This window comes from Tursiops truncatus, chromosome 10 (assembly GCF_011762595.2).
Source record: "Tursiops truncatus isolate mTurTru1 chromosome 10, mTurTru1.mat.Y, whole genome shotgun sequence".
In the NCBI taxonomy this organism is placed as follows: domain Eukaryota; kingdom Metazoa; phylum Chordata; class Mammalia; order Artiodactyla; family Delphinidae; genus Tursiops; species Tursiops truncatus.
The window spans coordinates 360371-382780 of NC_047043.1; the positions used below are offsets into that span (position 1 = coordinate 360371).

The window sequence follows — 22410 nt, forward strand, 5'->3', positions numbered from 1 at the left end:
TGTTATATAAAATATACTGTTATAAATGAGAGTAACTAGGAAGTTTCATAATATCATGCTCTTATTTATGTGCAGACCATACACAAATGAAAATTATGTTACTTCGTATATTTTCCCTGAAAACACTAAATTATCTGCCCTGATATCCACCTAAGGATGGTGTTCAATACATATATACACAGGACTTGGGTTTTTCATTAGAAGCTCAGTTTGCACTAAGCTGTTCTGCAGGTGACAGAGCCTAAAGTTTTTGTAAAACTGTGTTTGACTTTGTGTTTTTCAAACCTAAAACTGCATTAATGAGTTATGGGAGGTCATTTGTTTTCTTGAGAGTAGATTTTCTCTAGAAATGAACTGTTCCTACGATTTTATCCCTGACGAAAGTTTTTCTCAAATAGGATCACAGCCCAGCTTTCCCTCATCTGTGCTCACGCTGACAACTGCTCCCTATCCCAGGGGCCCCCGCTCTGTGGCAGAAGGACTCACAGGCGGCATGTGCTTCTTCACCTGTAAAAATCAGGGCTTGAACTACACAAGCCTTAGTGTCTTTTTCAGCTCTAAAATTCTGATTCTATGATACAAAATCTGAATTTGAAACTTTGAACCACCGCTTATTCCGCTCCCTGGAATAGTTTGAGACAACTGAGGGTGATGAGTAGCAGTGCTGTTTAAATGTATAAACAGTCTCTGCCCCTACACAGAGAGCACACGTGAGCGTTAAGTCGTAAAAGGAAATTTCATCAAGAAAATATTAAAGGCGACAAAAACAGTAACAGGGAAAACGTCACTAGGATTTCATACTTGTTATTGTGGACCTTACAGCTTGGCTATTTTAGAGGCACCAAGCAGAGTAACCAATAAACACCCTCAAATGACAGTGTGCTGATAAGATCAAGATTACTTGGCCGCAATCTGTCCAAGTTATCTGAGGAATAACTATGGGGAAAGATTGCTCTCCTGACAAAACTTCACACAGCAACACTTCCATCAGTACAGTATTTCCAGTCCTAAAATTCTATATGGTGTTTGTAGGGGGAAAAAAAAATAAAAAAAGGGATACTAAAAAAATTCTAGAACTAAATAATCCTAGGGTATAGCTGTATCTTCTAAATTCCATGAACTAATATTTGGGTTTTTACCAATACATCAAAGAAAACATATATATCTTATCTACATATGCTTGGAAGAAGCATCTTGGAAGAAAAACTCTTTTAAACACTTAAAATTAAAAAAAAATGACTAAGCTTCTTAATTACTGACCCTTGATAGAAGAAACGTTCACGTGTTGCGGTCTGGGGAAGACATTCTGGCTTATACACGCGTCAACTTGAATTTTATACTAACTGGAACAGCCTGTTTGTGGCTGTTCAATCAAACACACATTGTACGTCTGCTTTAATTATTACAGAAGAGGGCACAGTGGCCAGAAGTAAAGAATGTCCACGCTAAAAGTAAAGATGAAATGCCTGTCTCCCTGGGCCACCAATGCTGGTCCTTCTTGAATGGTGAGATTCCCTTCCCAGGTGCCAAGGCCACACTGACTCGCTGTGTACATGCTGGTCTGTATCCCTGACATGTTTGATGTTCTTTGTTCTGACAAGATATAAAACTGTGCTGAAAACCATGCTTCTCTGGAACAGTTCCTCAGAGTTATCTGAGAGGCTGTCTTCTGGGCTACAGTCCTCAGTTTGGCTCAAATAAAACTCTTTTCTATCAAATAAAATTCTTTTCCCATTACAGATCATTTATTTTCGTTGACACACTTGAGTCAACATTCTGTTTCTCCGGTTTAAATAAAGCTTCTAAAACATGCTACCAGCATTCTCAAAGGGAACTATTTTTCTAATTGTGAGTATGCAGGAGAAATTTAACAGATTGCAAATAAATATAAAATTAGAAAAATCACCTTTGGAATACTATATAAACAAAACAGAAATTTACTTTTAATAAGAGAAAAACAGAAAATCTGTCTTCAGAAGTTGCAGAAGTAACTTTCTTCAGAACACTAACAATCCTAGCTGCTTCACCAAGAGTAAAAGTGGCAGTACAGAAATCAAGTTTAAAGTGTATTACTTTTCTAAAAGAAAAACTATTTATCTTTCACAATTTGCTATGAACGAGTTGAAAGATTTGCTATTTTTTTCCAACCATGAGATTTTTACCAGATAAAAAGTCTTCAGCTTTATGCGAACTTCAGAGATATGGCAAGATTTTCTGCAAAGCTCAAAAACTTAAGAGTTTACCTTAAAACTCTGAGTACGACAAAAAACTGATAATGGCTTTAGGAAGATTTGTAAGAAATGCTTGTTATACCAAGGATTCCACATCACACATCAGCCAAATCCTCTCAACTCCAGCTATCTGGGTGCGCTCTCCCTTCTTTAAATGCAGTGGTCAGTATGTGTTTACCAGACTCCCTGAGACACAAAGGGCAGGAGAGGCTCTTCTGTGGAGGGGGAGGCCTGCAGACGTGGGCCAGGTAATACATCAGCCACGTGTACTCGGCCCCCGGCCTCCCGCCCAGCTTGCTCCCAGCCCACGTGGTACGGGGAGCCCTGGTCTATAGCCAACTCTCCAGGTGGCCCACTTCCTCAGCCCGAAACACCTCCAAACACACTTTCCTGCGCACAGCAGGCCCCTGTCCTGAGCAGCAGCCGGACCACCCCCTGCCGCTTGTTGACCGTGCTCGGGGCCAGGAGCCTCTGCAGACCCAGGCCTGCTGGACTCCTGTCAAGCACAGCACACACAAAGGTCGGTGACTGGGATGGAGTGGGTGCAGCAAGGCAGCTACCAACCTCCAGGAACGAGACTGTGTCCACAGATAAGAATGTTCTTTTTGATCTGATGCTTCTATACATACATTTGAAGTTCCTACGGGGTACTTCTTCAATTTAAAGGGGATCGTTTAATCCAAATTAAACCAAGGAAGGCGTATTTAACAGGCCGCATAACCTCACTCCACTTCTTAGGGCTGCGGGCCAAATTCTGAACTGTATTCCAACATCATTCGGAAAAAAGCTGAAAGGAAGAGACGTATTTTAAAAGCAAGACTACAGGTGTGAACCTTGAAGAAGCACTTCTCAGCTAACATTGGCTATATAAGCAAGAACCATACATTGTAACAAGCTGGTTAGGTGAATAACCAAAACCAAATTATTTATGCTTTTATTTAAGTACGACCCTTTTCTGCAGTTATATACAGATTTAAGTAGAGAGCACCTACTTAGACTGTATAAGCAATAGAATTATTACAAAAATGACAACAGGAGACATAAAATATCTGTACCCCTGAATATTCTAAAATTACCAGGCAATGCTAGCAATTCAAGGTGTGCGGGGCATTTACTGTCAAAACCGTTTTCTCTGAAGGCTGGAGGTGTGTCTCCCCCCAGACAGACAGTGAGCCAAGCAGAAAAGACCCAGCGCTGGGACGTCACGCGGAGAGGTCCTCCTGACGGAAGCCCTGCTGCCCTGTCTGACCTGACACAGACAGACGCTGCCACCAGGTGACCAGAACCGAGCACAAAACGAGGCAAGTCTCACTCCTCCGACCCTACCCAACAGCTGGGGAAGCACTGACAGGACCTGCGAATGAACGCTGTACTATTTGAACAGTAAATCAAATGCTCAAGTGCTAGTTTACTGACTTCTAAAAAACTGTTTAAGTTACTAGTATTAATTGCTAGTCCTCATTTTAATTTGGAAGCTAAATTTGTCTTTTCAAATTAGATTAAAAAACAAATTTACAATCACGTAAAATCCTGCTAAGCTGTCAGGTAATTAAAACTGCTTATGTAAACTTATACTGTTTACAAACAACAGCGACAATTTCTAACAGGATGCACTGTGAATCTAATTCATGGCACACTGAGTATCACCTAGGTTTCTTCTCTTTCTGAGAAAAAGGACAAAAGGGAAAGGAAAACCAGACCACCACTTTGCTGGAGAGAAGATCTTTGCTATTACAGTCATAAACTGGTACTTTTCTTCTAGTCCTCTCTCCTGAATCTACCTTCTTCTGTAATCCTTTATGGCTTACGAATCTCAAAGTAAGTGAATAAAATCCCACTACAAGTATTTAGAAGCACTGCCTCTTCTAAAGCCAACTGAAGCAACAGTGAGCAGGTAAAGCACAATTCACATCGGGAGGACTCAGTCACAGGGACGGGAAGGTGGAGACCAAACCAGTGTCGCCTACCTGTACTTGCAGGAGCTGTGCCTTTTCTTCTTTTTAAATCAACGTCTATCATTCTGGGTTCACGTTGGTATAATAAACATTCAGGAGAGAAACTACTTTTTAAATCTCCAAAAATGAAACTTCATAAAAGAAACTTCCTAATGTACAACCTCATGATAACAACTTTAAAATAAAAAATTAGAAATTTTGTTAGAAATCTATGTATAAACGTTTACTGTCTTTTTAAACATAGAAACATTTTTGTAGTTACGTAGAAGATCTGACAAATCTGCTGCCAATTTCTTAATGGAGGCTTGCAACCTAATCTGGTGCCCAGGAGCTACCTGATGCCAAATTGTGGAAATACTAGAATTATATTTTTTTAACCCCAGTGATTATCTACATAAAGGTCACATCTTTATTTTTTAAATATCAAGAAAAAATATAGTTTAGTTATACTAAATTCATGAAACTGTACAAAAATTTAAAATGTACTTTATGCATGTATTTGATGAGCTTGAATTGAAAATATAGTCTTTTTATTTCAGCAAGTCATTAATAATCTGCTCTGTTTGAAATAATTAAAAGAGTAGATCATTAGCCTCTATTCTTAACATTTTTCCTCTATAATAGACCCGTACTGTGATGGTTCAGAATAAACCTTTCAGGTGTGACGTATCTCTAAGTTTTCAAAGAGAACCTGAGCCACATGGAAATGTGTTCCCATCTGCTGTGTGACTGTCTGAAAGAATCTATGGCTTCCATTCTAAACGCGTCACTTGCCTCTGCTCTAATATGTCCTCTGGGAAGCCCTAGCGGTGCAGACAGCAGAAAGCAGAGATAACTGCTCTAGATGCTTCTCCCTGGAGTCACCACAAGTAGTCAGCACGTATTTTAAATGAGTTTAGAGTTAAACTCATTTTCAGAACAAAGGAAAAAACACACCTTTGAAGGCTACCTTTCAAAATCCTGTTTGAGAATGTCCGTAGGGGGTTAAACCAAAGGCTTTTCCTGACAGGAAACCTGAAGATTTAGTCTAATTTTGGCCCTATTTCACAGAAATTTTAAGAGACAAATGACACTTCTTATAAGGCAGTAAAAGTTTTGGAAGAGAAGCTGTAGAGTTGACTAGCTCAAGCTGGAAGAAAACAGGCCCTTCCATAGGTGTTTATGCTTTCAAGATGAATTTTTTTTTGAATGTTGATCTTTATTCTTGTTTTTTTCCTCCTATTTGTCTCCCCTTAGAAAAACGGAAAGATCACATCTGGGCTACAGAGGCGGCCGCAGAAGCGGAGTGAGGAATTCCTGGATACCTGGCAGGGTGTGTTGAGGCGTAATGCTCATCTCCTGTCTGTGTCCTGGTGTGCGACATCTAGGGGCACCATCTACCAGGTTCGTATGCGTTATTATTATAAAAATTGGAATCCAGAGAAGGCTCTAATGCAGTGTTTATAAAAATATCAACCCTACGACCTACCTCTGCTGAGCAATGAATGCTTCACATACAGAAGAATGTAACCTGGACAAATGTGGCTTTTTTATGTAGGACTGCTGTCTCTGAAAATCTATCACCATCTTGGCTCATGAACTTTTCTTGAAGACCACAAGACTAAATACAATTAACATTTTAACCCAAAGCATCATGTAAAGATTTAAAAAAAAAACAAACTTGTATGTTAATTAGGTTTCTTAAATTCATGCATAAAAACCAGCTTTACTTACAAAGACACAAAGAAGTCTTTTCCTGTCTAAAATATTTACAGTCTGTCTTTTTAAAATTGTATCTCACCTCACAAGACTGGGTTATCCACCAGTTACAAGCATTTCTCTGGTGGTAGAAGTCCGAGTACAGGTGTTACAAATAGAAGAACGTACAATGCATTCTTTAGGTTTAGAATGCAACAAGCTTTCATTCTGAAAACAGGTTCTGGAGAAGACCTGAATGAAAGCAATGCAGCTTCACAAAAAGGCACTGCCATCGTGCCATTCGTTCACCATGTTCAGAAACACACTTGATGAAATACTATCTTCAACCACAGAACACAGAGAGGTCTGTGGAACCACCGTGCAGGACACGGAGAAGCTGGGCTGTCTGTCACCTGGCTTCTCTGAGGCAGCTTCCTCGCGTGCAAAACAGATCCAAGTCATGTACCAAACCAGACAACTTCCCAGGTTTCTTCCAGACCCCAAATGTTGTGATTACGAGAGGACGGCCAACAGAAAGTCCAAATGATATTTAGGAGACTTGCCCTCATACTGACTGCACTTCTATTACACCTAACTAGGACGCTCATAAATATCAATTAGGAGTCTATCGGGAACAATCCGGTGTAGATTACATGAACGAAAAATTGTACTTATTCCCAGCAAACGTATAATTAAGGCCAATATCTTACATAAACACACCCACACATGCACATGCCTATGCTATATAATGACATTACCTGTACACGGGTAGGCAGGTGCACAGTAAAGAGCTGACGTGTCCAGTGACATATGCACACTCTGATGACAACAACCAGGAAGGCATCTAGGTGCCAAGTGGCCAAAGTGGACACTATGTCACCACGGCTAATTCTTCTAGGAAACACAAGTTCTGTCTCCATCTGTGTCACTTCTCGTATCATCTGCCTTTGCACTGGCTATTGATTAAAAAGCCACATTAAGTACATAGTATCCGTGTACTTAAAAAGATACTGGAGGTATTAAACTGCTTTTGAATTTGACAATTAACTGAATACTTGATATTAAGAAACCACATTTCAGGTAATGATAATAGTATTTTAGTTACAGTTTTCACAAAGCATCTTTACCTTTGAAAATTACATACTGAAATAATTATGGATGAAATGATGTGACCTGCTTCCAAAATAATTCAGGGTGAGGGAGGCGGTGTAGATAAAACGAGACTGGCTGTGAGGGGATAACTGTCGAAACTGGGCAGGTACACGGGAGGTTGTGGTATCACCTTTGGTGCTCTTAAGTATGTTTGGAATTCTCCAAAATAAAATAATAAGAACTCCTGATGGTGAGCTCAAAAGAACACACCAACTTTCCAACTGAAAGACAGTTATCTGTTGGGACTGTCTATACTGTTCATATTAGTCGTGTTTGCTGACAACAGGTGGGCACGGCTCAGGATGTTCCTCTGAATGTCAAGGACGATTAAATCCTAACCTATAAACATCTGGCTAATGAATTTAGGAAATTTACATTGTATTGTCACAAAATCTGTGGAGTAAGTTCAAAGAGTCGTAAACTGTTATGTTTCCCTTCCTAATTTTAAAGACCAACTTATGAAAATAACTTTAGGTAAACCTCATCACTAACAAAAGGATCCACGTAATGCACATTCCTCCAAGCACTTCATACGCGAGCGGCAACGTCTACAACAGGCTTGGTCAGAGTGAATAAAAAGGCAGGTCTCCAGTTACACGGAAGCTCGTGTCTTTTTTTTTTCTTCCAGAAATGCTGATTTTCAGCAGTTTTGGATAAATACATATAGCAATACATAACACCAAGATGGCAGGGCAGGAATCCATTAGGTAAGGGTGTGTCTCTATTGATCTTCAAGAAAGATTCAGACCTTCAGTGATGGAATATCGGTTATCAGATCCTTCAGGTATGGGTGCGACAATAAGGCATATGAATTTTCCTGGCACTTCTCCAATTTCAAATGGTCTATATGCTGTCTTCATAAATGACACATGCTTTCCAGAAATTCAAGTATTTTCAGAACTAAATCATACAGTTGGATTGTTTCTTATAAGCCTGAGTAGGGAAAACGTTTGTCAGACCGTGATCCTGTTTGTATCACTGTATTTACAGCCTCTTCACTGGAGAGGGGAAGGGTGGTACTTACTGAGCACCTACTGGGTCTCTGGACTACTTCCCCGTGGCTCCTTCCCTGGAAAACTCACATCCCTCATTTAGGTTCAGTGGCAACAACACCTCCTCTAGGAAACTTCCTTGGGCCTCCCGCTAACGAGACTGAGGCAGAGTTCTGCACTCCCCACTTTGCAATACCTTTCACAAGTACACTTATGTAATAAACAACATGTGAATTGTTTAAAGACATAGGTCTCTCTCACTAGACTACAAGCTCCAAGAGGCCAGAGACCTCTGGGTCTTGCTCATCACGGCTCTTCAGTCCCGAGAGCACATCCACCACACTGATTACCAGCCCCGGCTGCACCACAGTCTCCTGGGAGCTTTAAAAAATACTGCTGCGTGGACTCCACTGCTAGAGAGTCTAATCAGGTCAGGAATGGGGAGGACGCTGGGAAGTGACAATCTTTAAAAAAAACCCAGGGGGTTGTGACGGGCAGCCACGTTGAGAGTCCTGCCCAACAGAGCAGACTCAGTACACAAGAACCTGAGGACCTCTAAATATCCCCCAATGACCTCAGACTGTGCATATGTTGTTTGATGTCATTTTCACTTGCTAAAACTATAAAATAATTAATGACATACTAGAAATTTAGATATGGCATCAGTGAAGAGATATTTGGGTTTTCCTAAACATCAACAATAGAAAAGAACAGACTCATAGCTGGAAAATACTCAACTCCAAGCCACCTAATTCACGACAAAACTAAACTATAAATAAATAATCATGGCCTCTCTGTGGCACCTCCTTCTGTGCCAGGACTGCTCTCATGTTACTTCACTTTCTCGTCCAGAAACCTTGTAAGAATCGCTGCGCCTTATTTATACAATCTATTTGGTGTCTCAGGCCACTGAAACTGCATTTGCCAAGGTCATCAACAGCCTCAGCACAAAATCTAAAGGACACCCCTTTATCGGACTCTTCACCTTAAAACCCTTGCTGACCCTCCTTTCCCTCCCGGCTCCCTGGCCACCTGCAGGTTTCTCCTCCACCAGTGCTGTAAAGAGCACTCCCTAGGACTCTGTCCTACATTCCTACATTTTCTTCCTTTTTCTCCTTCTTGGGTGAATATGTCAACTCCCAGGGACCATCTACGTGCAGACCACACCCAAACCTCTTGCTCTTTAAATTCAGTTACCTATTGGACGCGTCCACTTGTTCGTCAGACAGCCGCACACCAACCGGTCCAAAGAGAAGGGAAGACCATCTTCTCCTCCTCGCCCCAGCCCCACGGCGCCCCATCCCAACCAGCTGCCAAGGCCAGCCCTCTGGGCATCACCGAACCCCTCCTACCCCTCCTTCCCTCACCAGGTCCTGGCGATCGCAGGTTCCGCACAGCTCTTGAATCCCCTCCTCCTCCACACCCACGGCCCCCGTGCCGGCGAGATGCCTGAATCACCACAGCAGCCTCCTAACCGGCTCCACTGTCCCCGTCTCATCGGGTCTTTCCCAGGCTTCAAACCCCTGGACGAAGGAGGCCAGGGGCCTCCTCACCCGGCCTCAAGTCCTGCCACTGTGCTGGCTGTGAGCCAGCTGTGACTCTTCCTCCACTCTCCTCAGGGCCTGTGCTGGAGGCGGCCCAGCAGGCATTCCTCATCCTCTAGGTTCTCTGCTAACACAGAGTCCTGTCTAAGACACGTCCCCAAACCTGCCATCTACCAGTCACAACCTGGTACTTGGTTAGTTGAGCTCCATGAGGGCTGGGACTGCGTCCGTGCACCTGGACTTGGCATGGTGCCTGGTGCGCAGCAGGGCTCAACATGCACTTGATGGAATAGTGAGTGTACTGTTCCTGTTGATCAAGACTAGTATCATTTCTACAACATCATGTCACTTCCACAAGAGGTAACTGTTCTGTAAGCCGAACCTCTGTCAACACTGCCAGTCAGCCATGAGACAGGCATGCTGAGAGGGCTTTCTCCCTCCCCTGCTCTCTTACTCGCCCAGGGAGGACGCTAACCGGGGTGGGGGGCAGGTATAGTTACAAAGGGAACGACTCATCCCTCAGTCTAGAGCGTCCCCAGAGTGTGTCGAGTGACGAGGGGGAGGACTCAGGCAGGGAGAAAGGGTCTTGCCTTTGAGGTCCCGCACGCAGCCCTCCTGGCAGCTGTGCATGAGCTGGAGGATCCATCGGTGCTGGGCTCCGATGCACTGCCACGCAGGGTCGCCTGGCGCGTGGAGGTCAGACAGGTACCTGAAACAGCAAGGCCAAGGCTGACCCAGTCAGCTTCTGCTGCACAGCCATAATGAGGACAAGAGGAAAGCTAGCATATCTTAAAGTCATCACTTTTAAGAAAACCTAAAACTTTGTCAATTAGTAAAGCATTCGTCAATACTAGTCTTTAATATTCAGTTCTAAATGAAATATATTCAGATTTCTTTTCAGGCAATTAACAAACAATAAACCTACACTTTAAGAAGTTAGGACTTTATAAAAATACAACCAAGGAGACAAAGACAACTTGCAATGCCCCTATAACGCCCAGTGAGAGCGTATCTTTATGGTTACATTTTGTTCACAGACTGTTTCTAATTAGTTCTCAGTCACACAGAAAACAGGTGAGAGCCAGCAGAGGCCTCAGCGTGAATATTTCTTCATTCCTTTCTGGTCTGAAATACGGCCACGAGGTGGCAGTGTGACCCTTTTTTCTGCAGGATCCAAACAGGGCAACACTTGATTACACAAAGAGATTTGGTGACAGCAAGCACTGACTTCTAAGTCTAAACTCTAATTCATGAGAAGATATTTCTCTAGAAAATACAGTATAGATGGGCATTTTTCTTAGTTTTTAAATAGTTCTTAAAATATTTAAAGTCTTCTTTCTCTGTAAAAATTCCAAACCCAGATAGACAACTTGAAAAATTTCTGCCAAATACCATTAAAAACTTGGCCCTCATGAAATATATAAATGTAACAAGTTAAATCCAATTAAATCAACCTCAAAAGCTGGACTTATTGTCTTAAAATAACTCTTAAACCCTAAGCTGTCTGTTGTCTTGGGGTTAAAAGTTTTGTTCAAGAATAAATTTTAATTAATGGTGACAAGCTGTGACCTCTAAACACGCAGGGACACACCTGGGCTTCTCTCCCCAGCTTCTGCAATACTGAGTATTTCCTTACTTAGCAGCTAATTAGAGGAGAAACAAGTTAGTGGCAAATAAAACACTGAGAAGAAACCTGACATCACATTCGGGAACGACCCACCTCCCCTGACCTCCACGGGCTAACGGGGAAGAATGGTTTCCGAGGACAGCGGGGTGTCCCGTGCGGGCTCCTCTCCTACCCGAGCCATGACCCTTTATTTATAGGGGCCAGGAGGCTGGCTGTGCTGAGAGTCTGGCAAATCAATTACCAGCATCCCCAGGAGGATCTAACAGGTGACGTTCAGCAAAGCCTTCAAAACCTAATCTGAGTCTTCCCCTCACACAGGCTTTCCTCTTCTATCCTCTGGAATGTAAATATGACAAATAGTACATTGTGTCATTTCTTTCCCCAAAACGTGAGCTTCCACCCTTCCTGCCAGGGCGGGACTGTCTGCCGGAGGTGCCCTCAGACAGGTCCTGCTGCACCTCCTGACGCTGGCACTCAACAGCAACCTCAGATCGGCAGCAGCAGTAAATATGGCACCGTCCCTGTCGGAGGGCGGCTTCCCTCCCTCTGTGTGCACACACCACCAGCAGCACACAGAGGGGCCGTCACAGGGCTCGCTCTCGAGCAGTACAGCAAGATCAACATGCCTTTCTGCTCAGCATCTTCTCAGATTATGTCTTTTTAGTATGCTGACTAGGTCCTCCCAAAATTTAATAATAATCCTCTTTCTATCATCTTGCTAATGGGTATTACATAAAAGAGTTTTATAAAGAAAGATAAATTTCTTGTCTCAGAAACTCTGCAGTGTCTCAGTTCAAAAGCACAACTTGTGCTAGGCTCTTCCTTGGTTAAATGACTTAATGCAATGAGCGTCTTCTTTTCTTTTAGTTTGTAGTTTCATTTCAAAGATCTTGGCTTAGCATATGATACAGGTTATTGCTATTTCTTTTAAATACGTGTTATCCGAGAACACTTTTTAAAAAACATTTTTAAAGGGCAGAAGGTAAGGAATGTTAATTATGATGAGCATAGGCTCAAAATTTTTAAATTTAAGAATTAAAGTAGTTAGCCATACTCGAACATGATTTTTAACAATTACCAAGGACAGAATCACACTGGCATGGAAGAAGTATGTGGTACTTTGCTTCTTACTTGAGCTACTAGCCTCACCAGAGTAAGGAGAGTGAAAAGAATCAGGATGTCTTTAGGTAGATACAGCAGTGAACAACAGCACAACAACACAGGGGTAATCTGACTCGCTCATTCCCTGCGCAACCTGGTTACGTGAGAGCTAAGAGATGGAGTTTTGCTGATGATAAAGTTGAGAGTCTCACCCCCACTTGGTGCTCAAAGGACTGCGCACCATAGATTCCAAAGTCCAACAGATATTTGGCCTGGTTGTGATGTTGTTTTTCCTATTCATTAATAATGAAACCCGTAATTTAAGAAGGGTGATAAAATTGCTCAGTATCTTCTCAAAGTATCAAAAATAAAATAATGATTAAAAAATAAGTAAATGACTTGACATTCTCAGTGACATTCTTGTTCTTTTCCCTTTAAAATGACAGGGAATAAAACATTAAATAGGCCATTTTAAAGAATCTTTTTTAACACCCACCATCTTTTAAACGGTATCCAGTAGGTTAACCAGTCACAGGAACTGTACATGAGTAATCTACATAAATGGTAATTCGCTACACAAAGAAATCCTGCACTCAATAAGGGTTAACGTATGACTATCAGCAAATGAAAAAGAGTAAGTGTAAACAGGTAAATAGACACAAAGCCCGATTAGTGAAGCAACACAGCAGAACACAGACAAGATGCTAACCAGCTATGTTTCCTACATGAGAGATTAACCTTCCTGGAACTCTGTTACTTTACATGTTAAAAAAAAAAAAAAAAAAAGGCGGTTGGATAACTAACGTGCAGTTTATTCGCAGCATTAGAGTTCTATGATTCTACAGGCCAGAAAAATCTCCCAAATGCATTCTTTCCTCTGGGGGCACTTAGAGAAAAGCAAAGACAGGCTGTGAAGCCAGACAGACAGGGAGGCCTGTGGCGGTGCGTGCTGAGCAGCGACCGCTCTGAGTCCCAGGTCCTCACCTGCGCGCCAGGTGTGATGCAGACACCGCATGGCGGCTGTGAGGCTCAGACACAGCTGCGCAGGCTTGTTTGGGGGGGGCAGTCAGCAGTTCCAGCGCCCCTGCGCCTGCTGAAGCCCCTCCCTCTCGGGCAACATGGTTCCCTCTATGCTGTGGTGTCCATGGCTTTTGCTGTTACTGCTGTCTTTTTCACGTAAGCCCTCCCACTTCCTTTTCAAGACTGAAAGCTTTCAGAATTTTCTCTGCTGCTGAGCCCTGGCCACTCTCGGGGCACCAGACACCCTCCCGCCTGTGGGACAGTGCCACCCTCGAAGCCAGTCAGGGAGTCCCCACCTGCGGGGGCCCACGGGGAGGGCCCCGCAACCCCAGGCTGGGGAAGGTGCTGTGGACGGGAGGAGAGGTGCAGTGAGGCTACTTTTCCTTTCTCCAAACCGGCAGGATTTCCTTGCCTTTAAAGAGTGAGTGCTCCCAAATTTTTGAGTACACAGAAGAATTTTGGTGTCCTACACTAGGTATCCCTAAACTTCTGCTACTTGTCTTCCCTTTTACCGTTTCATCAGTCTCCCAATTTCCCCCAAACCAGCTTTAAGAGTTACATGATGTATGCAGCACTATCCAGACACATGTGATTTGTCAAAATTCTTGCAGAAGGTTTACCTTATATAACGTTTTTGGTCATGTAAGGTCGATGGTGTCTCAAGCAACTTATCCAGAAGTAATTCTCTCAAAGCTTCAATCCGTGTTTCTACTTCAGCATAATCTGTTTAAAAAGGAAAGAATTACACGACTTCCAGAATGAAAATTTAAAATCCAATTACGGAAAGCAGAACAGTGGCTGCCTTGGGGTAGAGGGGCGACTGAGAAGAGGCAAGAGGGAAATTTCCGGAGTGATGAAAACGCTCTCTCCAGGGTGTGGGTTCCATGGGCGTGGGTATTTGTCAAACTCACTGAGCTGCAACATGTAAGCCTGTGCATATCACTGCATGTAAATTTATCACAATAAAAATAAAAGTATTTACAAATTTAATCAAGCCCTGTGATATTTCTCCTAGTTAATAAGGCATGACCATAAGGCATTTTAGGCTTTTCTTATTTTCTGTAACTCTAGCCTTAGAGATAATTTCAAAAGTTGTTTAGTTTACTTTAAAGTAGGGTTAGAATTCATAAATATATTGGTCTTTCTGAAGAGGGAAGATTAAAATGTAGATTTATGTTTCTGTAAAATATCTATAATTGATTCTTTCCAGTAGAAAAGACTTTAAATAGCAACATGATTAACAAGCAGCAAAGAATGTCCAAGACTAACCTATCCTACAGTTTTCACTCCATCTTAGTAAGAAAAGCCATCCTGTTACTTCTGAAGTAACTGTCTTACACCTGAGGAAGGGCACCATATAAACAAAAACTAAAACGAATGTAACATTCTTTGCAGACTACATTCCACATTCTTCCTGTAAAAGCAAAGTAGAAAATCTAAAAGTAATAAACAAATCTTACATTTCTTGAAAACTTGCACCTCCGTTTTCCCAAAAAGTGACTTGGCCTTTTCATAATCATTAATAACCACATCATAATCACCCTTTAAAATAAAGAAACATTTTGGAGACTGTCAGTAAAGTTTAATGAAGACATTTGGTTAAGATAAAAAACATCTTAACAACTCTTTAAAATTTATGACATCTACGACCATAGGTACACAAATATGCACTCTACCTTCTGGATATTCCTTTCAATACTTAGAGGAAGGTTGAAGAGAAACTTAAATCGCTGCAGCACATTGAGCGCATTTCTAGTGGAATCCGCCTTGTCCTTACGACCCAAGACTTCTTGAAATAGTGTGTCTGCAGTGTTACTTGCTCCTATTTTAAAAGGACAAAAAGAAACTTAGATAAAAACTAATTTTAATCAGAAAATGTGTCACTGGACAAAAGAAATAAAATGTTAAGACTGCTATTGCACTTAATATTAAAACTCAGTAAACTTTTCTAAAAGTCAGCTATATTGGAGTTTTTTTTTACGATTTGCTAAAATACAATTTCCTTTTTGCCTCTGAAGTCTTTTCATATGTGCATACCAGTTAATGGTATCCAATTAAGAATAACCACACTTACCGGGCCCAAATAAATTGTCTAATGTCAATCTACGTTTATTTTAGCTTCTTTTAAGTTTTACAGCATTATGGAACCTTAGGTTATTTCATTAATTCAGACAACAGGTTAAAACCCACACACATACACGCGTGCACACACAAGTACACTAGTTAAATTCTCTGGATTCAATATTTACAGATCCATAGTAATAAAAAAAAACGGAAAAAATTTTTCAGAAAAGTTGTTCAAAAGAAATATTTTAGACCTAATCCTACTTCTACATAAAAGTATCTAATTATGTAGCAGGCACAAAAAATGATACAAGCAATTTAAAGTGTCAAACTTTAACACACCACTATTAATGAATATTTCTTAAATCAGCTTAATATTTCTTAAAATGATACGCAGACTGGACATTCTATATATATGTATTTTTTTTACCTTAAAGGCCTCAAACTCTACGAATCACTGTATGAAAGAGTTTCTTTATCTAAAACAAAATTTACCGTGTACAAAAATAGTTAAGCTTTTTCAACTTGTGAATTATTTTTAATTAGTCACAAGGAAAGGGAAGAAAAAGGATAAACTTTTTTTGGCTGTTTGACCACTGCTCATAAAAAGTTTCTACCTTATCTGGTCTAGTGACTATACTTTAAGCAAAGATGAAAAAAAACGACCTCAGTCTCGCTGGGTGGCTGGCATGCCGCATTCTCTGGTCCACACTGTGGGTGGCCTGAGTGTGTTAAAAGTCATCTTTGTAACATAATTGTTTTATCTAAATAATGTTTAAATTCTGTTGAAATTTTAAAGGCCTGGTATAAAAACTTTGTTTTGTCAGGACAGCTATTTTCACCACCTGCTATTTAATGTAGAATACTAAATTTCTACTCTGAGAAAAAAAATATATTCCTTTCTTGCCACCAAACCATATAATGATGACTAAATGAATACTGGAAATGTGATTAAGGTTAAAAGTATTTTTCTTGGAAGAAAATTAATATTAAGCATTTGTTTATCATTTAGAAATAAACTTCACGAATTGAGGCTTCATGAATGAATTAGATACGTGAATGGGGACTGAATATTTTTAAAGGTTGATTACTTATGTGTGCGCTGCGGATGTTAAATCCCCAAGCACTTTCTCTACAATGAAGGAGTACAAGATATCAAAACTAGATTTTTTTTCATCTTATTTTAAAGACAATAAAAAAAGACAAACTAATAATTTCAAACTCCCCTAAAAGTTATAACAAGCACAGGTAGAAAATTTGCTTAAAATTAAATAAAATATAAATATTTAATACAGAAAAACTTATAGGCAGAAATTATAAACTATAAAATTAAAATTTAATTTAGTTACACAAAAATGTATACATATAGAGAATTCTAATTTACGTACAAATTTTAAGTCATGAAATTATGATTTTAATTTATAGATAATTTCTGTCCATAAATTATTCTGTTGCAAACTTTACTGCATTCACAATAAAATTCTGGGAGTTCATAGCTCTGATAACTGGATGATTATAGACAGTAAGAAACGAAACGAAAGCAGGGAAACCGAGATTTGTGCAAGCGGATAAAAAAGCAGCAGCAGCTCACCAGCCACAGCTGAGGGCAGCTGAGAGGAGAAGGGCGCGCTGGCCCCACGAGCGGAGGCAGGGCCGCCCTGAAGGCCACCTGTGCCAGCCCACGAGCAGCCCTGGGCACGTGCAGGCTGAAGGCTCTCCCCTTCCCCCCGCAGGGACACTGCATCATGGTCTGGGGGATGGATGCCCCCCCTGCACTGACAGCAATGACACTGGCCTCAGCTGGGCTGGCAGGGCAGTGATATTTTCCTCAGCATGAGACAGGGAGATGCGGATGGACCCGGAGGGCTCCACGCCACGTGCAGTCACAGGAAGACAGACCCTGAGTGGCTCCACTTACACGTGGAGCCTGAAAAGCCGAGCTCTTGTAAGCAGGCCGGGCTGGGGCCTCGGGGAGATGGATGCGCTCTGAGGATGTGATGCACAGCATCGGAAACAGAGCTAACAATGCTGTACTGTAGCCTGAAAGTGGCTTCAAGAGGAAATCTCAAACATTCTCATCACAAACAAATGGAATTACGTGTGGTGACAGCGCTGGCGGGGGTGGGGGTGGGGTGAACACGCGGCATCACAGACAGGTATCTAACCATCACACTCCGCACCTTAAACTTGCACAATGTCCTGTGTCAACTATATCTCAGCAGAGCTGGAGAATAAGATGGGAAGACAAGTCACTGCAGTACTGCCCACTGACCAATCAAACTCATACCTGCCCTCAAAGATGGAAAAACACTGTAACTGTGCCAGGAACCCGTCATCCACAAAAGCTAGTCATGTACTTCTGATGGCGCCTGGTCATTTCAAGCATGTTTATTAAAGTAAACACGAAGCTCTCTCTGGCCCCTTTTCATGGCACTGGCACCCAGCACAGAGGACAGTACGGGTGATGTATAACCTGCGTCTCTGCTTGATGGGAGCTGGGGGGAGGGGGGGGGGATGGGAGGAGGCTTCCCCCTACACACTCACGACACAATTTACCCCAGGAACAATGAAGCTGAATGAAATTTAAGGTAACTTTTCAACGTATACTTAAATTCATAGCAAAACCAGGACACAAAGAGACTGAACAACCTACTGTATGTCTCGTTTCTCTTAACAGACTCCAGAAAACGGCCAGACAGGCAGCTATCTGACATTACAGGGCGACATTACATGAACAAGGTCACTACCTGAGTCACCTAGTGCTTGTTCCCAGCCAGGCCTGACGCTGGGGTCCTACAAACCGCTGTCACGTCACCAGTGCACACTTCTACTGGTTTCTCTTCTGGTCTCTATCCAGCTCCCTCCAGTGCATTCTCTGGACAGATGACAGAATGTTTTTTTAAAAGTTCACCATGTGAATTCCTTATGTAAAATCCTCCCACGGCTCACCAGTATTCTCAAGATAAAGACAAACTCCACAACGCTGCACAGAGAGCTTGTCATGAGCAGACCCCTCTACCCGGCAGCCTCAGCCCTCACGTCTGCACCCCAGGGTACTCGGTCCTGCTTCATGGCCCACAGCCATCTCCCCTGAGGTCAGCGCCTTCCTCCTCGCGCGGCCTGCCCCGCCCGGGATGCACCTGGGCCCACTTAGTGCCCACCGGCCAATGTCAGCCTGCCTGGCCTGTCCCCCTCCTCTCCTGAGGCTCGCAGTCCTCCCCCGTCCTCCCTCCATCGGGGCTCCGGGACCCCTACCAGCAGAGCACTGTCACACCACAATTTAATCCCCTACCTATCTGGGCCTACTTTTTCACTGGATTATAAACTCTCGGAAGCAAAGCACAAAGTTTCATCCTCCTGTCCCTGAAGAGGAATAAGAGCGCTCAATAAACGCTTACAGGGCAAGTGCCAGAAACCAGCCTCAGAACCAGTGCCCAGGACTCTGTCCCCTGAGGGAGGGACAGCACAGGGCCCATGTGCAGGACCACGTCAGTGATCGGGCAGCTGAACCGAGCAGAGCAAGCAATCCTAATAATCAATGCGAAAACGACGCTTGTTCTGTGACTTAGAAAATTTTTGCTGAAACATTAAAAACTTGCTTACTGTTGGTTATAGATCAATAAGAAAATGAAAAAACAGTAAAACTAATTTTTATTTAGCACACTATAATAAAAAACATTAGAAACTGAAAATTCAATGTTTTATTTCTTTGTAAAATTTATCATCAAGATAGCCCGCCTCTTCTTGTCATAAAGTTTACAGCACGTATCAAGCATCTTTTCTGCGCTCTGACAAACAATGACGCTCGTTTCCACGTCTGTCTGCTGTACTTCCAGCTTCACTGGTCAGCTCTGAGCGCTCCGTCGGCCTCACTCCCTCTGGGACAGCCTTACCTCCTCGTCACACCTTCCTGGCTTCGGTGGGGAAGGCCACCCTCACTGAGCTCCTCGGGCCTCCCAGTGTCCACACCCCACCACAGCCACTTCCACAACCCAAGTCGTGCTGGATTTGAATTCCACTCACACTGTCATCACTTTCCCTTTCCTGATGCACTTTCATCTCTGTGGGCCAACTTCCCCTTCTGAGTCTCCATGTCTGCGGAATGTCTGCAAGCTTCTCTCTGGGAGACGAGGAGGCTGCCCACAGGCACACTCTGCTGTCTGAGCAGGACCTGGCAAGCGTCTGCAGTGGGTCCCCCCGACTCTGCAGGAAGAGCAGCTGGGCATGTTACTGCCGAACGTTCAGTGGACCGCAGAGCTAGCAACCAGGTGTGTGCTTGATGCAACGTGGCAAGAATACTGGTCACTGAAACCCACGCATCCCAAACCAGCAAGGCAGTCTGTAGTTTAAAGCGCAGGCTCAGAGCCAGATGCACAGACACAGATCCCAGCTCTGCCACTTACTGCTGACGTGACTTTAGGTAACGCGTTCAATCCTTCTGAGCCTCAGTTTTTCGTCAATAAAATGCGGGTTACAGCACAAGCCTCCCGGGGTTACCGCAGGGGCTGAGCATCTGTGGACTGTGGGAGCAAGCCCTGACACCAGTGAGGGGCACAGAGGTCTAGCTGTCCCAGCTCTGGCGACACACACCTAGACCACAGGGTCCCTCCCCGCACCTGCCTGCCTAGCCCAGCCGCACCAGCCACACGGGGCTACTTCGACTTAAAAGCCAAATTATTAAGATTGAATAAAAATTAAATTCCTCAGCAATACTAGTTCCATTTTAAGTGCTCAAGAGCTACATTTCCATCACGGCAGAAGTTCTGTTGGACGGTGCTGTTCTATGCTCTTGGAACAGGTAACAACACAGAGTGAGATATGTGGATCTGATAGAAATTAACAGTCATCACTTCATCACTGGCTTGAAATCAAGAAGGAATTATTAAATACCAAGGCAAATATGAGAAACATGTATCAGTGAAAACAAAAAAGAATTTCAATGAAAGGCTTCAACATTGATAAATTCTGAACAAAAGGGACTGAATTTCTTAGTCAACATCACCCTTTAGAAACAAAGTGGAAAAGGTTGCCCAAATTTAAAAAACTTTCATTTAAAATAACTCAGGGAAAATGCACATAAGTTAGTATGTAATTATACACAAGATTAAAGCATTAATATAATCTAAGCAGATGTAGAGAATGGACTTGAGGACACGGGGAGGGGGAAGGGGAAGCTGGGACGAAGTGAGAGAGTGGCATGGACATATATACACGACCAAATGCCAGTGGGAAGCAGCCGCATAGCACAGGGAGATCAGCTCGGTGCTCTGTGACCACCTAGAGGGGTGGGATAGGGAGGGTGGGAGGGAGATGCTAGAGGGAGGAGACACGGGGATATATGTGTACGTATAGCTGATTCACTTTGTTACACAGCAGAAACTAACACACCACTGTAAAGCAATTATACTCCAATAAAGATGCTAATAAATAAATAAATGGAGAAATAGAAATTCAAAAAAAAGAAAAAATATATAATTTAAGCAAACCAGACTACATTTGCACTCCTGCAAAATTTCTGTTTCAGTTCCCCAGCGGTACAGCTCCTGAAGATCGGTGAATCGGTGACCTGGGCACGCCGTCGGGGCAGGGGACCTGCTTGTTGGGCGGCAGCCACATCCCTCCCAGCTCCAAGCTCGACGCTGGACCCAGCACGGCACTTGACACAACCAGTCTTACAAATGTTCGCCAAGCTGACCTGAACTAACACGACTTACCCTAAGATAGCAAACATCAACATCCAGTTGACATAAAAATGTTTCTAGGAAAAACGGATTGTTACAAAGGAATATAATCTACAGGAAATTTTTATCCCAGAAAAGTCCTGAGTCTCAAAGAAGTGACACTCACGTTAAGCCAACTTTACCCAAAAAAGAGCAAATTTCAGTAGAAAGGTAAAAGGACACATTTCTAGAAAAAGTTTGTGCTTATAAAGGAACAGAAGTAAAACCATTTCCTTTACAAATTTTATACCACAAGTCCCAAAGGAGAATTACCTAAACTACTGAAAAGAAAAAAATTACATTAACGTACTATGCCAGGGCTCACCCATGAAACAGATCGTGATTTTTCCCAAACCTGAGCAAATATCCATTTTCTTCTACTGATACAATGAGATACTTACTAAGCCAGATTGTTCTCACAAGCCACCTTTTAAAAGTCACTGACATAATCTTTTTTTTAAACAGATATCATGGTTTGACGGCAACTTCTCCAGGGAAAATAACATCCCTAAACAGAAAATATCCATCCAAGACCTTAAAATGTCTATGTTAATATAGAAATAGCTTTAGTAAATGCTTACTTGGGCTGAATTCAGAATATAGCCATTTGAACAAAGCTGGTGACTTGGTTCTCAGATGAGAACGAGGAACGAGGTAAAATCCCAAGGCAAAATGGTGATGATGATGATAGTAATACCAACAACCAGAGACCAAAAAATTTAAAGTGCTGTTAAACTCATAAATTTGGGGATGAAATCCAAGTGCTCAAATTCTACTACCAAGGAAAGCCTGTATCAAATTAAAGCTTCTTTCTAGGAAACACTTTTATTATTAGAGCTATCCCCAGGTTTAGATATTTGTCATTGACAAATAGATATTTACAAAAAAGCTCAGAAACTTTTGCTGATGGGACTAAATTAAGCTAGACGTGCAAAACTGACTTGCTATCACAGTCCTGCATTTATAGAATCACTAAAGAGCCGATGCCGGGGTTCTTAAATGTTTCCGTTATTCTCGAGCCTACTCTACTTCCTGGAGAAATCATATGCTATATATGCTTATACTTGAAGACTAGGAGAGTCCCCTGGGCGTTACTGCTCCTTGTCAAATGTTTTTACTACATACGTGGAAGAGAATAGTTTACTTTTAAGCCACTAATATTATCATAGGGATTGATTTATCTGATGAGTTTCTTCTAAATCAGTAGGATAAGTAGCTGCAAGTACAGATGTCAGAAAAAAGAAGGGGAGGTGGACAGGGCCTCAAATTGCATGTATCAGTTTCTCTTGGCCTACAATTCCTACAAAATGTCTCAGAGTTGGAAACA

General features: G+C 42.3%; 1 protein-coding gene across 7 annotated transcripts in view; it reads right to left on the reverse strand.

Moving 5' to 3' along the window:
- Positions 1 to 22410, reverse strand: part of EXOC2 (exocyst complex component 2) — a 155465-nt gene that overhangs the window by 72839 nt on the left and 60216 nt on the right. For all 7 annotated transcript variants that reach the window (XM_019944989.3, XM_019944990.3, XM_073810234.1 and 4 more), the window contains exons 8-11: positions 14976 to 15121; positions 14760 to 14841; positions 13920 to 14022; positions 10142 to 10260 (exon numbers count right to left, since the gene is read on the reverse strand). In XM_019944989.3, the coding sequence (XP_019800548.1) occupies positions 10142 to 10260; positions 13920 to 14022; positions 14760 to 14841; positions 14976 to 15121 (450 nt within the window). The remainder of the gene's footprint in view (positions 1 to 10141; positions 10261 to 13919; positions 14023 to 14759; positions 14842 to 14975; positions 15122 to 22410) is intronic.